This window comes from Panulirus ornatus, chromosome 11 (genome assembly GCF_036320965.1).
Source record: "Panulirus ornatus isolate Po-2019 chromosome 11, ASM3632096v1, whole genome shotgun sequence".
NCBI lineage: Eukaryota > Metazoa > Arthropoda > Malacostraca > Decapoda > Palinuridae > Panulirus > Panulirus ornatus.
Genome location: NC_092234.1, coordinates 48,221,954 through 48,246,142, shown reverse-complemented (window position 1 = coordinate 48,246,142; position 24,189 = coordinate 48,221,954). Strand labels below are relative to the sequence as shown.

Sequence of the window (24,189 nt, the reverse complement as noted above, 5' to 3'; positions counted from 1 at the left end):
CGGGCTGTTCAATGTTAAGTCCAAGTTTTAAGAGAGGCTTAACAAAGCGCCTAGCCACAAACCCCCTCCGCCAATATTCTCCATCACCCAGCGGCACACACCACACACAAGAGAGACGCGTCTTTATATTCTTGACTTCTCCTGCCCACCACGTGAGCAACAGCAACAACAACAAAAAAAGGGACTAAACAGTGACTATTAAAAAGCCATTACAAAAGAAACTGGTATACGTTAAACTGCCATTAGAATTTAATTATCTGAAATACGAGAGCACTTACGAAACATACTCCATTCACGCTGGAATTAAGCCGACGTTGATATACGACACGAACTTCCCCTCTGGCGTGGCCTGCTCCATCAGCGGGTTGTGGTCGTCCAGCCACACACACACACACACACACAGGGCTAGGTTGAAAGGGGGGAGGGGGGGGAACCCGAACGGAAATCAGCCAAACACAATATGTAAACATTGCTAGGGTCCTCCAGCTATGAGCACTGTAATATCCCATCCGTTTAAACCCTTCGAGCACGACGGCGCCCAGAACCTTGGGGATGTGCGATAGCCTTGGCCTTGGCCTGTGACCCTTACGGGTCAGGTCATAGGCCAGGCCACCATAACTATAGGAGACCCCGTCGTCCATTTGCTCAATGAAGTGTGCGTTCCCGTTCTCTGTCAGCAGGAAGGGCCGCCGGACTCCCAAAGAATGCACATCTCGTGCATATGCGCCTACATGCAGCTGGGTCCAACACATGCAAACGGGGAAGGAAGTCATAAACGTAGAAGAAAAGTCACAGTTCGGTGATATTCAACCGAAACGCCATAATTTCTTTTTCCAGCCCCGATATGTCTACAAGATCTGTGACGGGTCATGACTGCCACAAACTGTGTAGCTAACCGTCCGTCCGGTCTGATCACATTCTCATCACACGAGATCTCGCGATCGAGACCACTTGCCGACCCTTCACGAGTTAGCGAGAACTGGAAGGTTCTCGAAGTGGCGTCCTCAGCAAGATGGCGATTCAGGTTAGGTTTCCGTGTGCTGTTTAACGAGTTCTTCCCCCCGGTAGCGTCCAGTTGTGGTAACTGGCGTCTCGGTAACCGTACGAGTGTTTCTAGCTTCGGCAACTTGCCATACTCTACGTGCAGCAGACAGCTGCTGACACTTCGTGGATAACTCTGCTACATCCCCCTGTCAGTGTTTACCTTCGTTTCCCCTCCAGACATGACCTCACCACTCCCTTCCACACACTTGTCACGCCTCGGAAGAGCCGTCTTCCCCTTGAACCTAGTGGGTGATTACCTCCATCTGACAAGATCCGTGTACACGCAGCCTTCGAATGTCATTTACCCCCTTCCCTTGCGTGGTTTTCTACCCCTCTCCTGCTTTTCTTCTTATCTCACAGTAGCTATATGTTTAAAACACTTCCAACCTTTTTAAACTTTCTCCAAATATTGTCTATCCTCCCCAGCAACCGTCTATTCCCTCCTATTTAAATGAAAATCTATCCTCTATCCTCAACTGGCTATCTACCTCTCCCCAACCCTCTCCACTCGTGTCCATTCACAAGAATCTCATGCAATACTATGGCAATACCTTGCACTAGGCACACAAGCATACAAGGAATAACATACTGTATTGTGATCAACATATAGGTTTAAACTAATAACACGACTGTTTGGCAAACATGCAAACACATTATAACACCTCGAGGTGTCTTCGAAAATCTCCACCACCACAACACGGCCTGGGCCCAGGTTACTGTGATCAATATAAATTGCACACAATCACCCAATCTTATATAAACAAACAAAACATAAAGAAAAAAAACTGCTTTTCGCAATATAGAGAAAAACACTACAACAACATCCAGAAAAGCAAGTACCCATGAAATAACCATGAATAATATACAAATTTCTATAAACTACAATAAAATAACGAATACAAAGACAGAGCAAAATATTAACTGAAGAATTACGTGCACAGAAAACTCAAATTATACATCGCAAAGAAAACATAACAACGGAAAGATGTCCTAAAGTATATAAAACTAGCGAAACTTGTAATTTTCTACATTTTTTTTTTAAATATACAATGACACTGTTAACATCATCACACAAGGAGAAACTAGATGAGCACTACACGAAAACATTACGAAAAAAAAAATGCCTTATTCACCAGAACAAACAAAACGTCTTCTACCATACACAACAGCATCAAGAACAAGAATCCCTTCACACACACACACACACACACACACACAGACACACACACACACACATGGAACAAAATATTACTATAAACATCCTTGATAACAGAGACCCGACACAGTCAACGTCTGCCAAAATGGTAACATAGAAGAGAGAAAAAAAGTCACAGTGGACCACATCCATAGTGAGAATGTAAACGCTTACACAATGATCCTTAACACCTTGAAAAAATGTTAACAAGATTTTTTCCCCTCAGGTTGGAGTATGTAATAACAGCTTGACCTTGGCGGCCTTAAACGACCCAGGCAATTATTAGGTCTTAGAGGCCAAACAAGCAGACATCATGTTACAAATTCCTTCACCAAATGGGACATTACCAGACTACACTCCACCGTACTGAACACCATCATCTTCCACCATGTGGAGGAGGAGGATGTTGGAACAGTATCCTTCACTATGTGGAGCAATAATTGTCATCCACTCTGCGGAACAATATCAATATCATCCATCTTGTAGAGCAGTAACAATATCCTCCACCATGTGGAATAATAACTATCATCCATTCTGCGGAACAATTAACAATATCATCCATCTTGTAGAACAATAACAATATCCTCCACCATGTGGAACAATAACAATGTCCTCCATCATGTGGAACATAATATCACCCATCTTGTGGAACAATAACAATATCCTCCACCATGTGGAATAACAATATCATCCATCTTGTGGAACAATAACAATAACAATATCCTTCACCATGTGGAACAATATCATTCATTTTGTGGAACAATAACAATGTCCTCCACTGTGGAACAATAAATATACCATCCACCTTGTGGAACCATCTCCTCCACCATGTGTAACAGTAACCTCCACCACAGGAACAATATCATCCACTATGTGGAAGTAACAATAGTCTTCACTAGGGAGAAGAACTATACACTACAATATCATCCACCACATGAAACAGCACCACAATATCCTTTAAAACTCAAATTATTATCTCAATACACTACACCACACAGAACACTACAGACATGCTAACCTATATCACCACAATTTTCTTAACCACGCGAGCAGTTTACCACAGTACACCACAATTTGCCCGGCACGACTTAATAAGCAGCCGCAGTTTGGCCGAGCTGGCCACTCGCCACAGCCGCCTCTTTACAGGTATCAAGAACTTTTAATCAGTATAATCGAAGCGTGATGCACTTGGTAATACGGGCCGATGGCGGCGCCGGGCAGGGGGGAGAGGCGAGGGGCGGGCGGCCACTCCAACACACCAGCCCCTCTAAACAATCTAGGAAATTGTAACAGCACGAACAAATTTAAGGATAATTAATTAATTAAGAGCTCGAGAGAGTTAATTCGCCAAAGAAACCACCTGAAAAAAATTAAAGAGGGGCTGGAGATAAATGTGCGACGGGGTATATTTAAAAAAAAAAAAAAAAAGCTGGACGTACGGGAATTAAAGATAGGATGCGAGATAATGTTTTGGGCTGGGGTTGCGTTGGGATGCGCGCGCCGAGTTAGCCAGCAGATGAGGGCGGTCGGGCCAGATGCCGAGGGGGTACGAGCGATAAAGGCGATAGTGCAGGGCCCCAGGGCGTCATTCTCACCGTAATCGTGTTAGCGAGGAAGGGAACTAGCAGGGAGATGTACCCGCCCAAGAGGGATTGGATGCCTCCCTCAACTTTTGGGCGAGAGAGGCAAGACAGATGTGTACCGAGAGTGATGTCTGGCTATACACACACACACACACACACACACACACACACACACACACACTCCATCATCCCACGTCTCTTAAGTCCATCTCAAAATTAAAGAAGTCATTTTATACCTCATGAGCAACAATAAAGCGAAATAACTCAACGAACGAGGTGTTTTACCTGGCCAGATAGCGTAGGTTTACAGGAAGGAGATGAGAATATAAGAAATTGCTTCTTCTTCCCTCCGAAACTTGGCAAACTTTCAATTGACACACACCACCGGTTTTCTGCACCATCGACGAATGACGATTGGTCACACTGGCAGATGATGACATTATCTATCGTGGTGAATAGTGCCTAAGCGTGTGTTTGGGTGAGGAAGAAGCAATAAGTATACCCTGCGTGTCGTAAAAGGCGACTTAAAGGGGGTGAGCGAGGGCTGGAAATTCATCCCTCCTGTACTATTACTTTCCAAAAGCTGGGGCAGAGGGAGTAGTGAGGATTTCTCCATGCTGGCTCGCTCACTCAGTCCTCTGTTTCTGATGCTAGCTTATATATATATATATATATATATATATATATATATATATATATATATATATATATATATATTATCATACTTAGTCGCTGTCCCCCGCGTTAGCGAGGTAGCGCAAGGAAGGAGACGAAAGAATGGCCCAACCCACCCAAGTACACATGTATATTCATAAACGCCTATATATATATATATATATATATATATATATATATATATATATATATATATATATATATATATATATATATCACCTTTGGCGAGGCTGTATCACTAGGACAGTCTCGTCAAAGAACTAGTCACTTCAATGGAGTCCACATCTCACTGCCACTAAAAGCGCGCGCGAAAGTGTGAAAAATATTCACTTTTTCCTGAAAATGGTTTGTACAAGTTCTGAACTTTTATATACATCCATGGCTTTCGTAGCCTTTACCCATGCAGTTCCTATATCTACGTACTGCATGTATATGTAGGCGCGTAGCTGCGTAACCCATACAAAACTGGACATTTGGAACGCTCAAGCCGCTGTGTTAGCGGCCGACCGACACTCAATACTTCAGGGGGAAGGAGTCGGCAGTGGAGGCAGCGCGATGAGGGTCCGCAGACTTATCTTCCCGACCTTCCACCATCAGGTGGCTTGGCTAGCCATTCATCAGTCAACCCGTACATGCAGAATAATCGGCTGGATTGGCCTGTGAACACCGGTGGGCCGGGCCACGCCACGCCACGGCTCGAAACCCAACCTGCAGACAGTTATTAACGAACTGATACAACATTCCTCTACCCCTATTAAAGGGAAGGGGTGGGGAGTTCCTGCCGTTTCAAAGCTACGCTTTAATAAAAAGGATGAAAATGTTTGTCTCTCATGGAAGAAGTTGAAGACGATGTGATATAGTCACCATGGGTAACATATCACACATACAGGAGGAACCCATAACATACCAGTAGACATTTAAACACAGCTTTACCATCTAAGCCGAGGGGATCACCCTCTGGTGTCTGAGGTCAACCAAGCGACCCTCTAACTAACAACATTGGAAGCTCACCAGGGATGCAGACGTCAGCAGTACACACCACCAAGGTATGGCGATACACACCACCAAGGTATGGCGATCCCAGTCTCGAATGAACGCTACACTTCAACGGTCACCACTATGTATATATGTAAGTACTCGACACAAAAACTTATAAAAGGTTAATTCACGCTGTGTCAGGTTCTAGCGATGGGGGGTGGGAATCGCTGGTGATGGCCACTAGGGATGACGAGTGACCGACCACCTGTGGTCTCGTGCCGCCAGCGACCGGCCCGGTCCAGCCCGGAGAGCTGCGAATCACAGACTGTTTACGTTATCGCTGACAATATGGCCGCGCGCTCTGCATTTCATATAAAAAACTAGAAAAAAAAAAGAAAATGTATTCCATCGTTATCTTTTCTGTTGAAAAAGTCATAAAAAATTTTGATCTCTGTTGAATTACAACAGAGATAACATCCTATGCACCACTAGCCTAATAGCGGTAAAAGGGCGCGCGGGTGGATGAGACCAGAAGACACGAAGCGACGGTTATTGGGGGAGGGGGGGGGGGTCATCCATCCCCCTGTTGTAGACATGGGTCCATCTTGCTCTTCTGGATATGGGAGTCATCCCGTTGTGGTTATGGAGGCCATAGCGTGATAATGGCTATGCATGTCATCCCGTTGTTGTGATTATGGAGACATTCCGCCGTAGTCTTTATATGGTCAATCTAGTTCGTAATTAAAAGGTACCTTTCTACCGTGATTGTGGGATCATTATACTTCCGTGGTACTGGAGGGGATACACGGTGTGGTAATGGGGATCATTCGCGTGTTGTTGACAATTTGTGTAAACCGTATGTTGTGGTTATAGGGGGTCATCCCTATCTGTTGTGGGTACGAGTATCATCCCGTTATTGTGAACAGGGAGGTCATCCCGGTGCAATGGTTGTCCAGCTGTAGTGGATACGGCGCCCTTCAGCTCTGCTGTGGGATATGGGGGGTCATCCCGTTGTTGTGGCTAGGCAGGTCACTGTTGTGGACATGGGAGCTCATCCCACTGGTTCTATTTGGGATATGGGGGTCATTCCGCTCTGATGTGGATATGGGGGTAATCCCGCTGATGCGGATATGGAGTCATTCCACTATGTTGTGGATACGGGGTCATCCCGCTCTGATGTGGATATGGGGTCATCCCGCTCTGATGTGGATATGGGGTCATCCCACCCTGATGTGGATATGGGGGTCATCCCGCTCTGATGTGGATATGGGGGTCATCCCGCTCTGACGTGGATATGAGGGTCATCCCGCTCTGATGTGGATACGGGGTCATCCCGCTCTGATGTGGATATGGGGGTCATCCCACTCTGATGTGGATATGGGGGTCATCCCACTCTGTTGTGGATATGGGGGTCATCCCACTCTGATGTGGATATGGGGGTCATCCCGCTCTGATGTGGATACGGGGTCATCCCGCTCTGATGTGGATATGGGGGTCATCCCACTCTGATGTGGATATGGGGGTCATCCCACCCTGATGTGGATATGGGGGTCATCCCACGGGGTCATCCCGCTGATATGGATATGGGGTGGGTCATCCCACTCTATTGTGGATATGGGGGTCATCCCACTCTATTGTGGATATGGGGTAGTCCACCCGATGTTGTGGTTAGGGGGGGGGGGTTGTTCCACCCTGTTCGGGGGCCCCGACCCCATCAACAACCATCGGGGTCGCCCTCCGTACACGTCCAGGCTGAGGGTCATGTGTGCGACCTCTCCAACGAAGGTCGGGCGAGGCATTTGTTCAACATCTTGAATACGAGGATGCATTTATTGGGCACGACAGCACGACCTCACTCTCTCTCTCTCTCTCTCTCTCTCTCTCTCTCTCTCTCTCTCTCTCTCTCTCTCTCTCTCAGAAAAAAAGTTAAGGTACGGGATGAGCTATGTACGCCAGCAAATTAAAGGGCATCAGTAATAATAAAAATGTTCTGGAATTAAAAGCAGGGAAGGAGCAGGATTATGAAGTCTGCAATACCTTGAAATGAAACAAAAAAAAAATGTAAAAAAAAAAAAAATATATATGCCCAGTAGGAGATCCCATGAAAAACAATAAAAAAAGAAATATATGAAATTAGCTCACACATTTAAAAGAAAACTTTACATATGGTCGAAGTCAGTTCCAGATGAGCCCCACTCTGATAACAGTGGAGTGTGCGCGTTGGGCGAGTGAACCAAACACGAACGACGCGTGGTGGGAGGGAGGCACGGAACGCTAGTAGCCCTGTCTACCGGTAAAATGTCGCCAAAAAGCAAGCGCTCTCTCTCTCTCTCATTCTCTCTCTCTCTCTCTCTCTCTCTCTCTCTCTCTCTCTCTCTCACCTTGAGGACGTTCTGGGAGAGCCTGCACAACTGCTTCTGCTTGGCCACGAGGTAGGTGAGGTTGTTGCACTCCTCGCGGTACCTGTGAGGCGCCAGCTCAGCCGAGCTCTGCATCTGTGCGCTGTTCAGGCCCAGCAACCTGCGAAGTGAGCCAGCCTAGGGTTAGTTTAGTGGCTAGGATAGCCTAGTCAGTTTGTAAATAGAGAGATAAATAGATAAATAAATAAATAAATAAATAAGTTTTTGAATTTGGGTAGCCAATCGACTGTGAAATGCACTGTAGAGACATTACAGAACTAGGAGGTCACAGTAATAACTAGTAAACGAATTATATAAAACAGCTCTAAGACAATGGTGGCTCTAGATACACAGACATGTTCACAGAGTAAACACTATGGTTTGTACATGATGCACTTAATTGAATGAACATTACGTGATAACCAGTGAGTCATAATGGAGTTGACACTACATAGGCTATGGGAAAAACCGAGATGTTTACGTGTGTGTGTGTGTGTTGAAAACATCGCAGTCCTATCAAATAACAGATCATATGAGAGACGTGAATCAAAAGACCAAACACACACACACACACACACACACACACACACACACACAAAACAAAAAATGGGAGTGATTCACTGACGCTGCGTGGAAGAAAACGGAAGAGATCACAGGTTAACGGTTACAATGATGGCGACGGCATAGATAAAGTTACGGCCGGGGCCGTGGAAACATGTCATCAAAAGATGACCCCACCCCCCCGCCGCGTCATTCTACTTGCCCTTAACAGCCTCGTTTAGTCATAAATCCCTAACAATATAGCTTCGTTACCCACGCTGACAACCCCGGGGGAAGCTGACGTCATCACCAAGGTTATACGATTCGATGCACCAAATAACATGTACACAGAGAGACGCGGTCGACCAGAACATCACTCAGGTCTGAACGAGAGTTTTAGATGATTAAACGACGTCTCTGCCGCCATGAAATAATTTGGCTGGGGGGGTTGTTTGGGGTGGGGGGGATCAGGCCCGGTGGCGGGCGAGTCGGGCCGTGATGGCTAGCTAGCACAGACGCGTCGCTTCGCTTAGTCACTTCCAGTCTATAAATGGACAAAACTCGTTCAATGCAGCAGTTCCCTTACCATGATCATCTATTCTTTTTTTTTTTTTGATAAGATTTCCCAGGTGTACCTAAATAGCCTTCGAGATAAATATCTGATATTCAATACACACACACACACACACACACACACACACACACACACATATATATATATATATATATATATATATATATATATATATATATATATATGGGTGATGATGGAGATGTATTATGGGTAGGGCGGAATACGTTTGATGGTGCGTGGCATAGGCTATGGATAAGGATGTGTTGGGGAGTGGTTGACTAAGAGGATATATGTGTCAAAAGTGGAGGGGACGAGGAGTATGGGGTGGGAGGGGGTGCGCACCAAACTGGAGATGGAAGGATGTAGTGAGTGCTCGGGGCTTAAATAAGCATGAGGATGAAAGGTGTGCACGAGACAGAGAGAACAGGAGCGAGAAGGTATACAGGGGGCGACGTGGGGTCAATAGGCTGAGCCATGGTATATGGAGCAGCCGGGGGAAAGTACAGAAAGGGCTGTAGGGCCTGGATGTGGATAGGGAGCTGTGGTTTCAGTGCATTACACATGACAGCTAAAGCAAATACAGCCTTTCTTCGTCTGTTGCTGATGCTAACGCGGAAAACAAGTACGAAACCCTAAACATTATATATATATATATATATATATATATATATATATATATATATATATATATATATATATATATATATATATATATATATATATATATATATATATACATCCTGAGATTTCCTAAGTAAAGGCCTTCAGCCTATAGCGTTAAAACCTCAATGCTGCTCTACTTCCAGTAGCAGGGAAATAGACTCTTTTGGAGTGAGATGTTCTCTGACGACACTGTAATCCCTTCGGGAAAAAGTCCTCGACGAACAGTACACTTTTTTTTACGTCCGTTGACCATGACACAGCCTCTCCGAAGGTGACTTCTGGCTCGAGGTGTTACCACTAACAGGCGGAGTCTGCTACTAACACATACACACACACACACACACACACACACACACACACACACACACACATATTCTTCGTCTGTTTCCTGGCGCTACCTTGCTGAAGCAGGAAACAGCGATTATATATATATATATATATATATATATATATATATATATATATATATATATATATATATATGTGTGTGTGTGTGTGTAATCAAACTACAGCTGAAGAACTGGTGGCCGTCAACACAAACCACAGAAGCAAAGTGCAATGAATATCTCCCGCGTGACAGAATCTCTCAAAACAACAACATTTCTTGGTCATGGCTTCCACCACCATCGCTCCAACTAGCCACTGTGACGGGTACCCGAAGACTTCCATCCTAACCTCATTTGCAAAACCTCCATCCACCACTGGCAGTGTCCACTCTGACGTCACACTGTAAACAACCATCCCGCCCTCTGTTGATCCATCTGGCTAATCGACCTAATGGCTAATCGCCCTTCCTTCCCTCTCTCCCTCCTCCCCCCTGGCCCCATCACCCAAATGGCAAAGCCCTCCTCTCAGTCCCACAATGCAATGTGCAGGGAGGTAAATTAACATGCGAGGAGAGGGAGTGGGTCCGCCATTATCGGCGTCTGCCTTCTGATATACTGGCGATGTAAAAGCATCGAACCCAAGGCCACCACTTAAGACTTCATGTTCAGCTTTCAACAAACACGGTTATGTAATACAATTGTTTTTCCTTAGATTACAGAGAAAATGGAGAAAATTTTATATATGTAATACATAAAAATATCAAGTAAATGGATTTTCTATGGAAAGGCGATTCGGCCTGACGAATTGGTAAACATAAGATGTAAATCATGAACAGAAATAAAAAAAAATAATTGTAAGTCTACCGATTTAAGGAAAGTCACCAGATGTTACTAAACTGACAAGTGAGTGACATACGTATTATGACAAGCACATCAATTAACATAGCTTACACCTAGACTATACTGCCCATCTCTTCTATGTATAAAAAAACACAGTTAGTAACTATATCAATCTGTAACGTTCCACTGAACAAAGACAACGCAAGAAACAGATTCATGTAACAATTAAATACAATACCCAGTCTATTTCTGATGATTATCCCAACTCAACCTATATTTGTTTTCCCTGTAAAAAAAAAAAATCACAAATTCATAAAATAATCCTGGTTTTGTAACACCAATACATCTGTCTTCTTACTGTAGTCTTACCGGCATTGGCGAAATTTTTCTGGTGGTACATGTAGTTAAATTGATCATCAAGCAGCCATGAAGGTAGGGAAGTAAGCGGGTGACAAACTAAACAATTCCATATGTAAAACTAGGTCGCATATTTCAGAAATTCTGGGTGCATTTCCCTCTGTTTTACACATAATCGTCTGTTAATCACTCATGCGAACATCATAATGAACCACAAATGCACAATACGATGACAAATGTTCGATTTTTTTTTTTTCCACATCTTCAGCCATTTGTTGCAACATAAACACCGATGGAGATTCGTATGGGATCGCGAAAAAAAGTTAATCCAGCTGCTAAATTTAGCTTACATTAAAGACTGGGTTCGTGGGTAGTTTTGGCAGAAAGAACTAGCGTAAAAATCATGCAAAATAAGACTTCTTTTTTGGATGATACCGCTATCATTCCAACGTGACCCTAACTTCACTTCTACCACATATGACTAACATGTTGACACCCGACGACGAGTCAGCCTGAGCCGTCGCCAGCAAACCACAACACCACCAGATCCACCAAACTAAATTTCTAATACTTTTTTTTTTATTGATAAAAATTCACTAATTTTCTCAATAATTTCACAAATTTCCGTTAAATTGCATAACACATGAATTAAAAATTCACTAATTTTCTCAACAATTTCACAAATTTCCGTTAAATTGCATAACACATAAATTAGAAATTGGTAGTGTTGTTATTCTTCCAAATACTAGCAATGACTTTTTTTCTTAGAAGTAATCGGGTGCAATATTCAAATAAATGATCGTTCGTTAACATTTTCTTTTATAAAGCTTTCAGTGACAACTTTCGCGGTAACCTATCTTAAATGTCTGTCTTACGTGGATTACCGTATTTAACATACATTTTCCCCGACTCTGTTTTTGCCATACTTAAACATTTACAACGAATGTCGCAGTCATTACTTACTCATTTCTCCTTATATCGATGGCTGACAACCAAGACAATTTCAACCCCTTGAGCAGGAGGGGTAAAACCCCGTGGGTAGGATGGGTCTAGCCTTTCTTCATCTGATCGCTTAAGGTCTAGTCAAATCTCATGCCATCTTACCCAAGGGTTGGTTGGTCAACTGCCAGGGTCATTTAGGATGTCATGGTCAATTTCTAACCACCCCCAGAATTACCTTTAGCACCTTCAGATGAAGATAATTCTAAGACCACACATACATTCATCATATAAGGGTCGTATCGTCGTACTAGAGGGTCGTACCGTCGTACCCAAGGGTCGCACCTTCGTACTCAAGTATCGTACCGTCGTACTCAAGTATCGTACCGTCGTACTCAAGAGTCGTACCGTTGTACTAGAGTCGTATCGTCGTACTCAAGGGTCGTACCGTCGTGTTTGAGGGCTTGTGAAACTAAAATGATCTCTTAATATTCCACAGTTTGCTTGATACCTTCTAATTGGACCCAAAGACCACGGTACACGGATCGGGGGAGCTGGGTAGGAGGGCGGCACATCTCTGGGGCGATCGTAGTAAAGGAGGTGTGTGTGTGTGTGTGTGTGAGGGGTTGGGGGGGGGGGGCGCCGCTGCGGTGCTACGATACATATACTGCAATAAAAGACGATAACTAGCGAAGGGAAGGGGGTTCGATCCCCCTCCCCCTCAAGTGATAAACCCGGAGTCAATCTTGTTTATGCTAGTCTCTGGGGGGCGCTGTCCCACCCACCATCACCTCCATAATGGGAAGGACTGCCCTCCATCCCTCCCTCCCTCCTTCCCTCCCTCACCAGCGGCCCTCCGTAGTAGTCGCCTTTTAACTGGTGACTGGCTGACCGGAGAGTTCAAAATAGGTGACTGGCTTTGCTGGTCGGCCGGTCCAGTGAGTGACTGGTCTAACTGACTGAGGAGCGGTCGGGTGGTTGAGTGAGTGTGAGTGTATGGCCAGTTACCTCACATGGACGGTGACTGAACGATTCTGAATGACTGAACGACATGACTGGGGGAGAATTATTGAGATAACGATCAAGAACGAGGATAGTACGCACAGGTAGGCGGCTGCCTAGGGGAGGGGTAGATGGACAGGCGGTTATGGGATCTGGGGGAAACGTTGGTGGATAGGTGGGGGAGACGTAGGTAGATAGGTGAAGGGAAACGTTGGTGGATAGGTGGGGAGACGTAGGTGGATAGGTGGGGGAAACGTAGGTGGATAGGTGGGGTAAACGTTGGTGGACAGGTGAGGGTAAACGTAGGTGAATAGGTGGGGGAGATCTAGGTGGATAGGTGTGGAAGACGTAGGTGGATAGGTGGGGATACGCAACCCCGTCAACCCACCCCAGCCACCTTCTAGTCCCTCACCTCCTCCACCCTAAACCCTCACCGTCTGCCAACTCCCCAGCCTGACAACTCCCTCTCCTCCCGCCAAGCCATCTTGACACCTCTCCTAGCGTGCCAACATCAGCCTGCCACGAGCCCCGTCTGATACATCTTCCAGCCTGCCGTATCTCCCAGCCGACCACCACCCCAATCCTCTCCCTCCCAGCTCCCCAGCAAACCATCACCCCAGCCTGCCACCACCCCAATCCTCTCCCTCCCAGCCTCCCCAGCTCCCCATCACCCCAGTTTCTAACGTGGAATATCTAATTTCATATCATCATTTGCCAGATGTTAGAGACAAAACATTTCGCAGACAGCACGGCTGAAGGAGGCATGGCTAGTGGAGGGGGGTTAGGTGGAGGCAGGTACAGAGAGTACAAGGTATAGTACATCAATACAGGGGAGAGGGGTTGGTTGGTTGACGGGGGGGCCCAAGTGGGCCCATGGACACAGAGGGCCGGGGCCCCCTCGTCACGTGAAACAAAGGGAGGAGTGATATCAATTGCATTTGTGTACACAACGACCAAGTTGCCATAAGACAAGACATAGACAGTACATATACACACTGTACAACGTATGATTTATATACATTGTACAACGTATGAGTTATATAAGGTGATGATAACTATATACACCAACACAAATGACATACACACCAAGAACCAGTGTTTGGAACAGGACACAGGTGTACCTGCCATGTTATAACACAGGGAGGGAACTTGTGCCAAACCCAGGCTTTCCTATAAACTTTCTAAGGCAGTATGTTCACCCCATACTACATTCTTCTCTCTCTCTCTCTCTCTCTCTCTCTCTCTCTCTCTCTCTCTCTCTCTCTCTCTCTCTCTCTCTCCCTCCCTAGAGCTGAGCTGGAGGGGAGAGGTGGGTGAGGGAGATGCCCTCTGATGTACTATCCTGTTTCTATCACCATTTTTGGTCTTCACAACAGATACGTAACCCCGGCATGGACCATCAGGTCTCTTGTTACCAGTCCCTCCCATCTCCTCCACCATGCCACTTCCCCAACCTACCACCTCCTCCAGCATGCCACTTCCCCAACCTACCACCTCCTCCAGCATGCCACTTCCCCGGTCTTGCCATCTCCCCTAGCATGCTAACCCCCTCCTCCCACACACACACACACACACACAAGCCTGTCATCTCCCCAGCCTCGTCCTTGCCGCCTCCCCTCCCCAGGAATGGTGGGGCCCCGTGTGTGAGCTGGGGAGTAAAAGGGACAATTACTCTTAGATTACCAATAAAGGGCTGGGGGAGGCGTGGCCTACCTGGGGTAATGTACTCCCTCCTTCTCCCTCCCCATGCCGCCTTCACCCTACCATCTCTCACTTTCCCTCCCTCCCTTCACCCTATCACCTCCCTCTTTCCCTCCCTCCCTTCACCCTACCACCTCTCTCTTTCCCTCTCTCCCTTCACCCTATCGCCTCCCTCTTTCCCTCCCTCCCTTCACCCTACCACCTCCCTCTTTCCTTCTTTCCCTTCACCCTACCACCTCTCTCTTTCCCTCTCTCCCTTCACCCTATCGCCTCCCACTTCCCTCTTTCCCTTCATCGCACCACCTCCCTCTTTCCCTTTCTCCCTTCACCGTACCACTTCCCTCTTTCCCTCCCTCCCTTCACCGTACTACCTCCCTCTTTCCCTCCCTCCCTTCACCGTACTACCTCCCTCTTTCCCTCCCTCCCTTCATCCTACCGCCTCCTGCCATACCACTCTATATACTTCTCTCTCTCTCTCTCTCTCTCTCTCTCTCTCTCTCTCTCTCTCTCTCTCTCTCTCTCTCTCTCTGTGTGTGTGTGGCCAGGGCGTCAGTTCCCGACACCGTGGACCACCAGGGCCTCCGCTATAATTACGTACAGTAACCTCCACAACAAAAGCCCAGGTTCTCCCCGACCAAGCACCGCCTCTCATTTATTAGTATTCATAGCATCAGATTCTCTGTGTGTGTGTGTGTGTGTGTGTGTGTGTGTGTGTGTGTGTGTGTGTGTGTGTGTGTGTGGGCAGACTGACAGAGAGAGAGAGAGAGGAGCGCTCTTTTCCTACTACACTGTCTATGTAACCACAATCTGGTCGGACATAGTGTGTACGGGGGGGGAGAATAATGGAGTCTTTTAGTCTATCATGACTGAGGTGACTTGAGTTTGTAATGACTGAAATGACTTGAGTCACTCTGGGGGAAAAAAATGTGATGTGAGGCATCGCTTGTAGCAGTCCTGTTTTCTTTATCTTTTTATTATGTATATTTCCGTTTCTGACACTTTTTTTTTTTATCTTTTTTGTTATATTTCTGTTTCTGGCATTATTTATTTCCTGTGGTTTCCTTAATGATTCTTTTCCATCTTCACCGCAAGTGGGTACTGGAGGTCAGCTGTATTCCGGCCAGCGACGCTCCATTCGTCCTGATGTGGTACGATCCTCAGATATGGCCATTTTATCACCATTCGTCCGTCCTAATGTGGCCCCGACCCTCAGATATGGCCATTTTATCACCATTCGTCCGTCCTGATGTGGCCCCGACCCTCAGATATGACCATTTTATCACCATTCGTCCGTTCTGATGTGGCCCGACCCTCAGACGTGGCCAGATACCACCCCTCGTCCGTTCTCATGTGGCCCGACCCTCAGACGTGGCCAGATACCACCCCTCGTACGTCCTAATGTGGCCCGACCCTCAGACGTGGCCAGATACCACCCCTCGTACGTCCTAATGTGGCCCGACCCTCAGACGTGGCCAGATACCACTCCTCGTCCGTCCTGATGTGGCCCCTCCCCTCAAACGTGGCCAGACCCCCCCCACTCCCCTCGTCCCTCCTGATGTGGCCCGACCACCTCCCTTCATCCAACCTGATGTGGCCCCGACCCTCAGACGTGGCCAGACCCCCCCCCGGCCTCCTCTCGTCCATCCTGATGTGGCCCCCCCCCCGACCCTCAGACGTGGCCAGACCCCCCGGCCTCCTCCCGTCCATCCTGATGTGGCCCCCCCGATCCTCAGACACGTCCACTCTTCACGAGCCAAGGGTGTAGATCCGTCACTCAACACCCCCACGTCTCACCTTATTCTCCCCGTTCCTCTAAACTCCCCCCTCCCCGTCACTCTAAACTCCCCCCCTCCCCGTCACTCTAAACTCCCCCCCTCCCCGTCACTCTAAACTCCCCCCCCCTCCTCCCCGTCACCATAAACTCCCCCCTCCTCCCCGTCACTCTAAACTCCCCCTCTCCCCGTCACTCTAAACTCCCCCCCCCTCCCCGTCACCATAAACTCCCTCCCCCACGTCACTCTAAACTCCCCCCCTCCCCGTCACTCTAAACTCCCCCCCTCCCCGTCACTCTAAACTCCCCCCCTCCCCGTCACTCTAAACTCCCCCCCCTCCCCGTCACTCTAAACTCCCCCCTCCTCCCCGTCACCTTAAACTCCCCCTCCCCGTCACTCTAAACTCCCCCCCTCCCCGTCACCATAAACGCCCCCCTCCCCGTCACTCTAAACTCCCCCCCTCCCCGTCACTCTAAACTCCCCCCTCCCCGTCACTCTAAACTCCCCCTCTCCCCGTCACTCTAAACTCCCTCCCCACGTCACTCTAAACTCCCCCCCTCCCCGTCACTCTAAACTCCCCCCCTCCCCGTCACTCTAAACTCCCCCCCTCCTCCCCGTCACCATAAACTCCCCCCTCCCCCACGTCACTCTAAACTCCCCCCTCCCCGTCACCCTTCCCTCCCCAGCCTCCCCTTCTCTACAACCTGCCAAAATCGCGCAAACTTTTCCCCGAGAACAAATTCTGGTATCGATAAATTGTTGGTAATCCTTGAGGCGAAGTGCAAGCCTCACTCAAGCGGCGGGCTGCGACAGGCTCCCGCAGCCGGAACGCCCGCCATTCTCATACGTATGGCCTCCAGCAGGCACGCAGGGAAGGAGGGAGGAGGGAGCGGCTTCCTTGGTGTGGGAAGGATCCATGGCAAGGGGGAAGGAAGGAGGGAGGAGGGAGCGGCTTCCTTGGTGTGGGAAGGATCCATGGGAAGGAAGGAGGGAGGGAGGGAAAGGAAGCCTCCCTCACCTCCTGCCGCCAACCCCCTCTTGGACTTGTCACTCACGAGGCATCGGTTAACCGCAGGATGTGTCCGGATGAATCCGTGCGAGCCGAACGGAATGGCGCAACCGGATACGTAGGAATCAGGACTTTTAAAGGATTGACCAGTGACGTAAAACGTCTCATTCTTCGTCCGGGGGGCCTTCCTACGGGTATCCTGAGTAAACAAAATCTCGGCCAGATATCCTATCTATAGGAAATGACCAGTGTGACCAACGGTTCTCATCCGGTATCTTCCTCATGCTATCACTAAGGATTTTCACATTTTTTTCCCCCTCTCCAAGTTTCCCTGGCCAGAGCTGGTGGTGCAGCAGATCGTCATCATGTTTCCCTGGCCAGAGCTGGTGGTGAAAAAGTTTGTAATCATGTTTCCCTGGCCAGAGCTGGTGGTGAAGCAGCTTGTGATCATGTTTCCTTGGCCACAACTGGTGGTGGAGCAGCTCGTCACCATGTTTCCCTGGCCAGAGTTGGTGTTGGAGCAGCTCGTCACCATGTTTCCCTGGCCAGAGTTGGTGGCGGAGCAGCTCGTCACCATGTTTCCCTGGCCAGAGCTGGTAGTGGAGCAGCTCGTCACCATGTTTCCCTGGCCGCAGGTGGTGACGGAGCAGCTCGTCACCATGTTTCCCTAGCCAGAGTTGGTGTTGGAGCAGCTCGTCAGAAAGTTTCGTATCATTCAGCCAGGAGCTCCAGACATTAACACTCCCTGATGTAGGGACGTATTTTTTTTCTCTCCCTTCCTTTTTCTTTTCTCCCTGCAGCAGCAGCAGCAGCACGTAACAACTGATACTCGCCTCTGTTACTCTTTCAGTTTATCTTCACCTTCCCATCAGAGGCACGACGGTACGACCCTTCCCATCAGAAGCACGACGGTACGACCCTTCCCATCAGAAGCAAGACGGTACGACCCATCCCTTGAGCGCGACGGTACGACCCTTCCCATCAGAAGCACGACGGTACAACCCTTCCCATCAGAAGCACGACGGTACGACCCTTCCCATCAGAAGCACGACGGTACAACCCTTCCCATCAGAAGCACGACGGTACGACCCTTCCCATCAGAAGCACGACTTTACGATCCTTCCCATCAGAAGCATGACTTTACGACCCTTCCCATCAGAAGCACGACGGTACGACCCTTCCCATCAGAAGCATGACTTTACGACCCTTCCCATCAGAAGCACGACTTTACGACCCTTCCCATCAGAAGCACGACGGTACGACCCTTCCCATCAGAAGCAAGACGGCAAGACCCATCCCTTGAGCGCGACGGTACGACCCTTCCCATCAGAAGCACGACTTTACGACCCTTCCCATCAGAAGCACGACGGTACGACCCTTCCCATCAGAAGCACGACGGCAAGACCCATCCCTTGAGCGCGACGGTACGACCCTTCCCATCAGAAGCACGACTTTACGACCCTTCTCATCAGAAGCAAGAAGGCACGACCCATTCCTTGAGCGCGACGGTACGACCCTTCCCATCAGAAGCATGACTTTACGACCCTTCTCATCAGAAGCAAGAAGGCACGACCCATTCCTTGAGCACGACGGTACGACCCTTCCCATCAGAAGGACGACGGCAAGACCCATTCCTTGAGCGCGAGTGTACGACCCTTCCATCAGAAGCACGACGGCACGACCCATCCCTTGAGCGCGAGGGTACGACCCTTCCCATCAGAAGCACGACTGTACGACCCTTCCCATCAGAAGCACGACGGCGCGATCCATTCCTTGAGCGTTAGGGTACGACCCTTCCCATCAGAAGCAAGACGGCAAGACCCATTCCTTGAGCGCGACGGTACGACCCTTCCCATCAGAAGGACGACGGCAAGACCCAATCCTTGAGCGCGAGTGTACGACCCTTCCCATCAGAAGCAAGACGGCAAGACCCACTCCTTGAGCGCGACGGTACGACCCTTCCCATCAGAAGCACGACTGTACGATCCTTCCCATCAGAAGCACGACTGTACGACCCTTCCCATTAGAAGCACGACGGCATGACCCATTACTTGAGCGCGAGGGTACGACCCTTCTCATAAGAAGCGCTATAGTACGATCTATTCCTTGAGCACGACGGTACGACCCTTCCCCTTGAGCACGAATGTACGACCCTCGCCTTGAGCACGACGGTACGACCAATCCCTTGAACACGACGGTACGACCCTTCCCATGAGCACGACGGTACGACCTTGAGGGTATAAGAATGTCAGGCCCTTACAAAGGCCAAATTATCACATCCTACGGTCGTACGTACCATCGTGCTCATGATGGGTCGTACCGTCGTGCTGAAGAGGCCAGCCTTTCCCATCCTATCCCACAAAAACGTACCTTCCCCCCTCCCACCAACACGAGCCCCTTCCATCACCACTACCACAGCTTCCTGTCCGACCCAGCCACTGAGCCCATTCCATCCCACGACCTCTCCAGCTTCCCCCTCACACCATCACAGACTCCCTTCCCGTCCCTTCCCACCACAACCCTTCCCATCCCCCAACTTAACCCCCCCCCCCTCTAAGAAAGAAATCTACTCACTCAGCCTCCCTCCCTCCAAAACCTGTCAAAATACCCTTAACGATAAAAGGCCTCACAACAATCTTCAGTCCTCCTCCTCCTCCTCCTCCTCCCCTCCAAAATCACTCTCCCTCCCACTCCTCCCCTCCAAAATCACTCTCCCTCCCACTCCTCCCCTCCAAAATCACTCTCCCTCCCACTCCTCCCCTCCAAAATCACTCTCCCTCCCACTCCTCCCCTCCAAAACCACTCTCCCTCCCCCTCCCATCCTTGGAGTATTCTCGTCCGGCCAATCTCAGGCGCCAGGGAGGAGGACGGTCAGAAGGGGGAGGGGGTGAGTGGGTGAGGGCGGAGCAGTTCCCCCTTCATTAGCCTTAATAATTAAAGCGGCGACTAATCCTAAAATACCAAGATATTAGAATGGATTAATGAGTCTGGAAATGAGGATCGCCCCCATCCGCCATTTTTGCTTGGCGTCACTTGAAGCGTCCGACCGACCCCCACCTCCTCCTCCCTCAACCTGCCATGGCCGCCTCTCACTCACCACTCCGTTCTTTCACCCGAAAATCATCCGACTTTCTAAATTTCTCGTCTTAACGTGACACATCTGCTAACTACTCCTGACGAACAGATTTCTAAAGCCGTTGGAAATAACTTTATATAAGTAATCATTAAAACATCACGATGCTCACTGATCAATTTAGTTAATTAATAATAATCTGTAGAGTCACGGACATATTAATCATACGTCTGGCAGCGAGGGGCGCGCCGGACGATCGGATACCAAAATTATATCGGCTGAAAATTGGATGAACAATTTGAATATATGAGCGTTTTTATCATTACGAAGATATGTTCGAGAGGCGCAAAATAAAGCAGAAATAAGCGCGTACGATACAGAAGAGCTCTAGACAATCAGACAAGGGAGGAAATTTTAATTACAAAACACGAGGGAAATTGTGAATTAACGTGACGCCAAATGATAAACACTTGATAGGCAGCTGTTTATCTGCCATAGCCTCTCCTCGTCATCCAGAGACATGTCTATCTGGTCTTTAGCTAAGGGCATCTCTAAGAACTTGTGTCGCTCTGCCTTTCCCTCACTCCTCCGTTCTAGCGGTACTCCAGCTATCTCTGCCGTCGACGAAGCAACTCACTCATCTGGTTCCCGTTTCTCCTCTAACTCCATCTTGGATCATCAGGTTATGAATAATGTTAATTAAACTCCACGCTATCGCAGGATTACTATAATGTACCACACTTTTTAGTCGTTATGAATAATAATATAAATGGATAGATGATGTGGTGTATGAAAATAATTCAATGAATTTCTTATTAAGTCCCAATTCGCTTCAGCAGTACAAGATGACCTTCGAAGAAAACGGTGAGATCTTTATGCCCGAAGCCGGTACGACATCTTCAGGAGAGTGCGGGCCTTGCCAAGGGTTTCGACAGCCTTGTTGGCCCTTGACCTGACCCTTAAGGATGACATACTTGACCTGACACCTTAAGGGTTCCATACTGACGAATAACTTCCCCTCGTATAACGCCCTCCGCCACCCTCCCTGCCGAAGGACCACCTCCCTCGCTGCCGGAGGACCACCTTCTTCGTTGAAAGACCACCACCACCCTCCCTGCCGGAGGACCACCTCCCTCGCTGCCGGAGGACCACCTCCTTCGTTGAAAGAACACCCTCCCTGCCGGAGGACCACCTCCCCAGCTGCCGGAACACGACCCTCCCCCTGCCGGAGGACCAACCACCTCCTTCGTTGAAATGAACACCACCACCACCCTCCCTGCCGGAGGACCACCTCCCCAGCTGCCGGAACACGACCCTCTCCTCCTCCCCCCCCCTGCCGAAGCACTACCCCCCTTCCCCCTCCCCCCCCTGCCGGAACACCTCATAACAGTCAACATAAAAACAGCGGTAAACGGGTATCCGGAAATGAGTGGTGCTAGTTAAGGCCAGCTACTACCCCTCTCTCCTCCTCCTCCTCCTCCTCCACTTCTCCCCCCCCCTCCCCCAGACCCTGACCTTACCCTCCACCCCATCACCCATCACCTCCACAGCCACCAGCCACGTCCACATGAAAAATCCACATCCACAAGAAGGACTCCGTTGCCTATTATAGGAGAGGTCCACACACACACACACACACACACACACACACAGACGTCTGGTCCACGACCCCCACGTGACGTAATGACGTGCGTTCGCGCCTCTCCACTTGCGAACGTCGGACTCACTTCGCTCCACCTCTGATTGAGACGGACGCTGGTCAAGAGGGAGGGAGAGGAAGGGGGAAGAATCGTAAATGTATGGAAAGGGGGGGGGGGGGTTGGCGCGGGCAAACATAATATTAAATGGAAGTTGGTGGCTTGATCTGGGGGGGGGGGTGGCCCCCCCCTCCCCCCAAGTGCCGTGGCCGGCCCCAGGACACACGTGCCTCTCCACCAATCACCGGGCCTCGTAATGTACTGCTCCCCCCTGCTCATTGGCCCGGGTATATAGTGCGCCACAATCCGGCAAACTGCAGCGCGGGCGGGAATCGTGTATAAAAGCTTAATGACTCGTAAAGCAATGTTCAGGGAGTGTTTTTTGCTGTCCTGGCCATCCCACTGTGGCCCTCTGGCGCCACCACTGTGTGGCCTTCCGAGAGTCGGCTCCCCCCTTCCCATCTCTCTCTCTCTCTCTCTCTCTCTCTCTCTCTCTCTCTCTCTCTCTCTCTCTCTCTCTCTCTCTCTCTCTCTCTCATGCCCGATGTGGCTCACTACCTGAAGTGTGACCCTTCTCATGCCGTCGCTGTGGCCCCCTACCTGAAGTGTGGCCCTTCTCATGCCGTCGCTGTGGCCCCCCACCTGAAGTGTGGCCCTTCTCATGCCGTCGCTGTGGCCCCCTACCTGAAGTGTGACCCTTCTCACAGCCGTCGCTGTGGCCCCTACCTGAAGTGTGGCCACTGCCTGAAGTGTGACCCTTCTCATGCCGTCGCTGTGGCCATTACCTGAAGTGTGGCCCTTCCCATGCCGTCGTTGTGGCCCTCTCTATCCCGGGTGGCCAGACCGGGGTCACCTGAGGCAGTAAACAGGTGGTTTCTATGCCTCGGACGACGCGTGTTTCGCCTCCCGTCTTAGGCTGGCCCCAGGCCTCATACTGTCCCCATTACCCATTACCATGTGTTGTGGGTGGCACAGGCTAGCGCGTGTGAGGGGTGTGTGGTGGTGGAAGCGATGAGGTGTGACCCCCCTGTGTGTGTGTGTGTGTGAGGGGTGGGAAAAACAATGAGGTGTGACCCTCACTCCTCACTCCCTCCACTCCTGTGTGTGTGTGTGTGTGTGTGTGTGTGTGTGTGTGTGTGTGAGGAGGGTTGGTACCTCCACCTCCCCCCCCCCCCCCCCCCCCGGGGGCGAAGCTCCGTCAACAATGTTGTTGTTCTTCTCTTCACTGGGAGTTTATCGAAAGAAACCACCCCCATCCCCCCATTTCTCTTCCCCATTCCATCCTCCCTTCCGTAACCCTTCACCCCCGCGCTGTCGCCGTGAAGGAGATGGGGAGGTGGGGAGAGAGGGAGGGAGGAGGAGCCAGGCTACAGCAGGAGGAGGAGGAGGAGGAGGAGGAGGTGAAGGAGGAGGAGGAGCAGGTGAAGGAGGAGGGGAGACCGTCTTTGCTTCACAATGACAGCTTGTACCCGCCGCCTTCAGGAAGCAAGCAGCGCCGCCGACCCTCCCCGCCCCGCCCCTGGGAAGACGAGTGGACGGAGGTCCAGTAGGGCTGGTCTGGGCTGGGCCCTTGGTCCGGGGCACGAGGCCTCCCTCCCTACACACACACACACACACACACAGGGGCGCCGTGGTTAGCCACCGACCCGCTAACACGAACTTCATCATCAACATGTAAACTATGTTACCTTAAGTGTCTCTTCTCCTCTGACGAGACGAAGACCCTCTGGGTCCGCGGGCCTACTACACTCGGGCCCCGCCCCCCACCTACAATGTTGCTTTGATGTGTTCCACTATCATCCCCCGGCTGTGCAACCCTGGA

General features: G+C 49.5%; 1 protein-coding gene across 3 annotated transcripts in view; it reads right to left on the bottom strand.

The window, feature by feature from the left end:
* The window catches only part of LOC139751483 (protein Wnt-2b-like), a 197,524-nt gene that overhangs the window by 23,463 nt on the left and 149,872 nt on the right, over positions 1-24,189 (bottom strand). For 2 of the 3 annotated variants that reach the window (XM_071666935.1, XM_071666936.1), the window contains exon 4: positions 7,857-7,995. In XM_071666935.1, the coding sequence (XP_071523036.1) occupies positions 7,857-7,995 (139 nt within the window). Of the gene's footprint in view, positions 1-7,856; positions 7,996-11,186; positions 11,510-24,189 lie in introns of those variants that run through there. The other variant, XM_071666937.1, reaches the window with a different exon arrangement.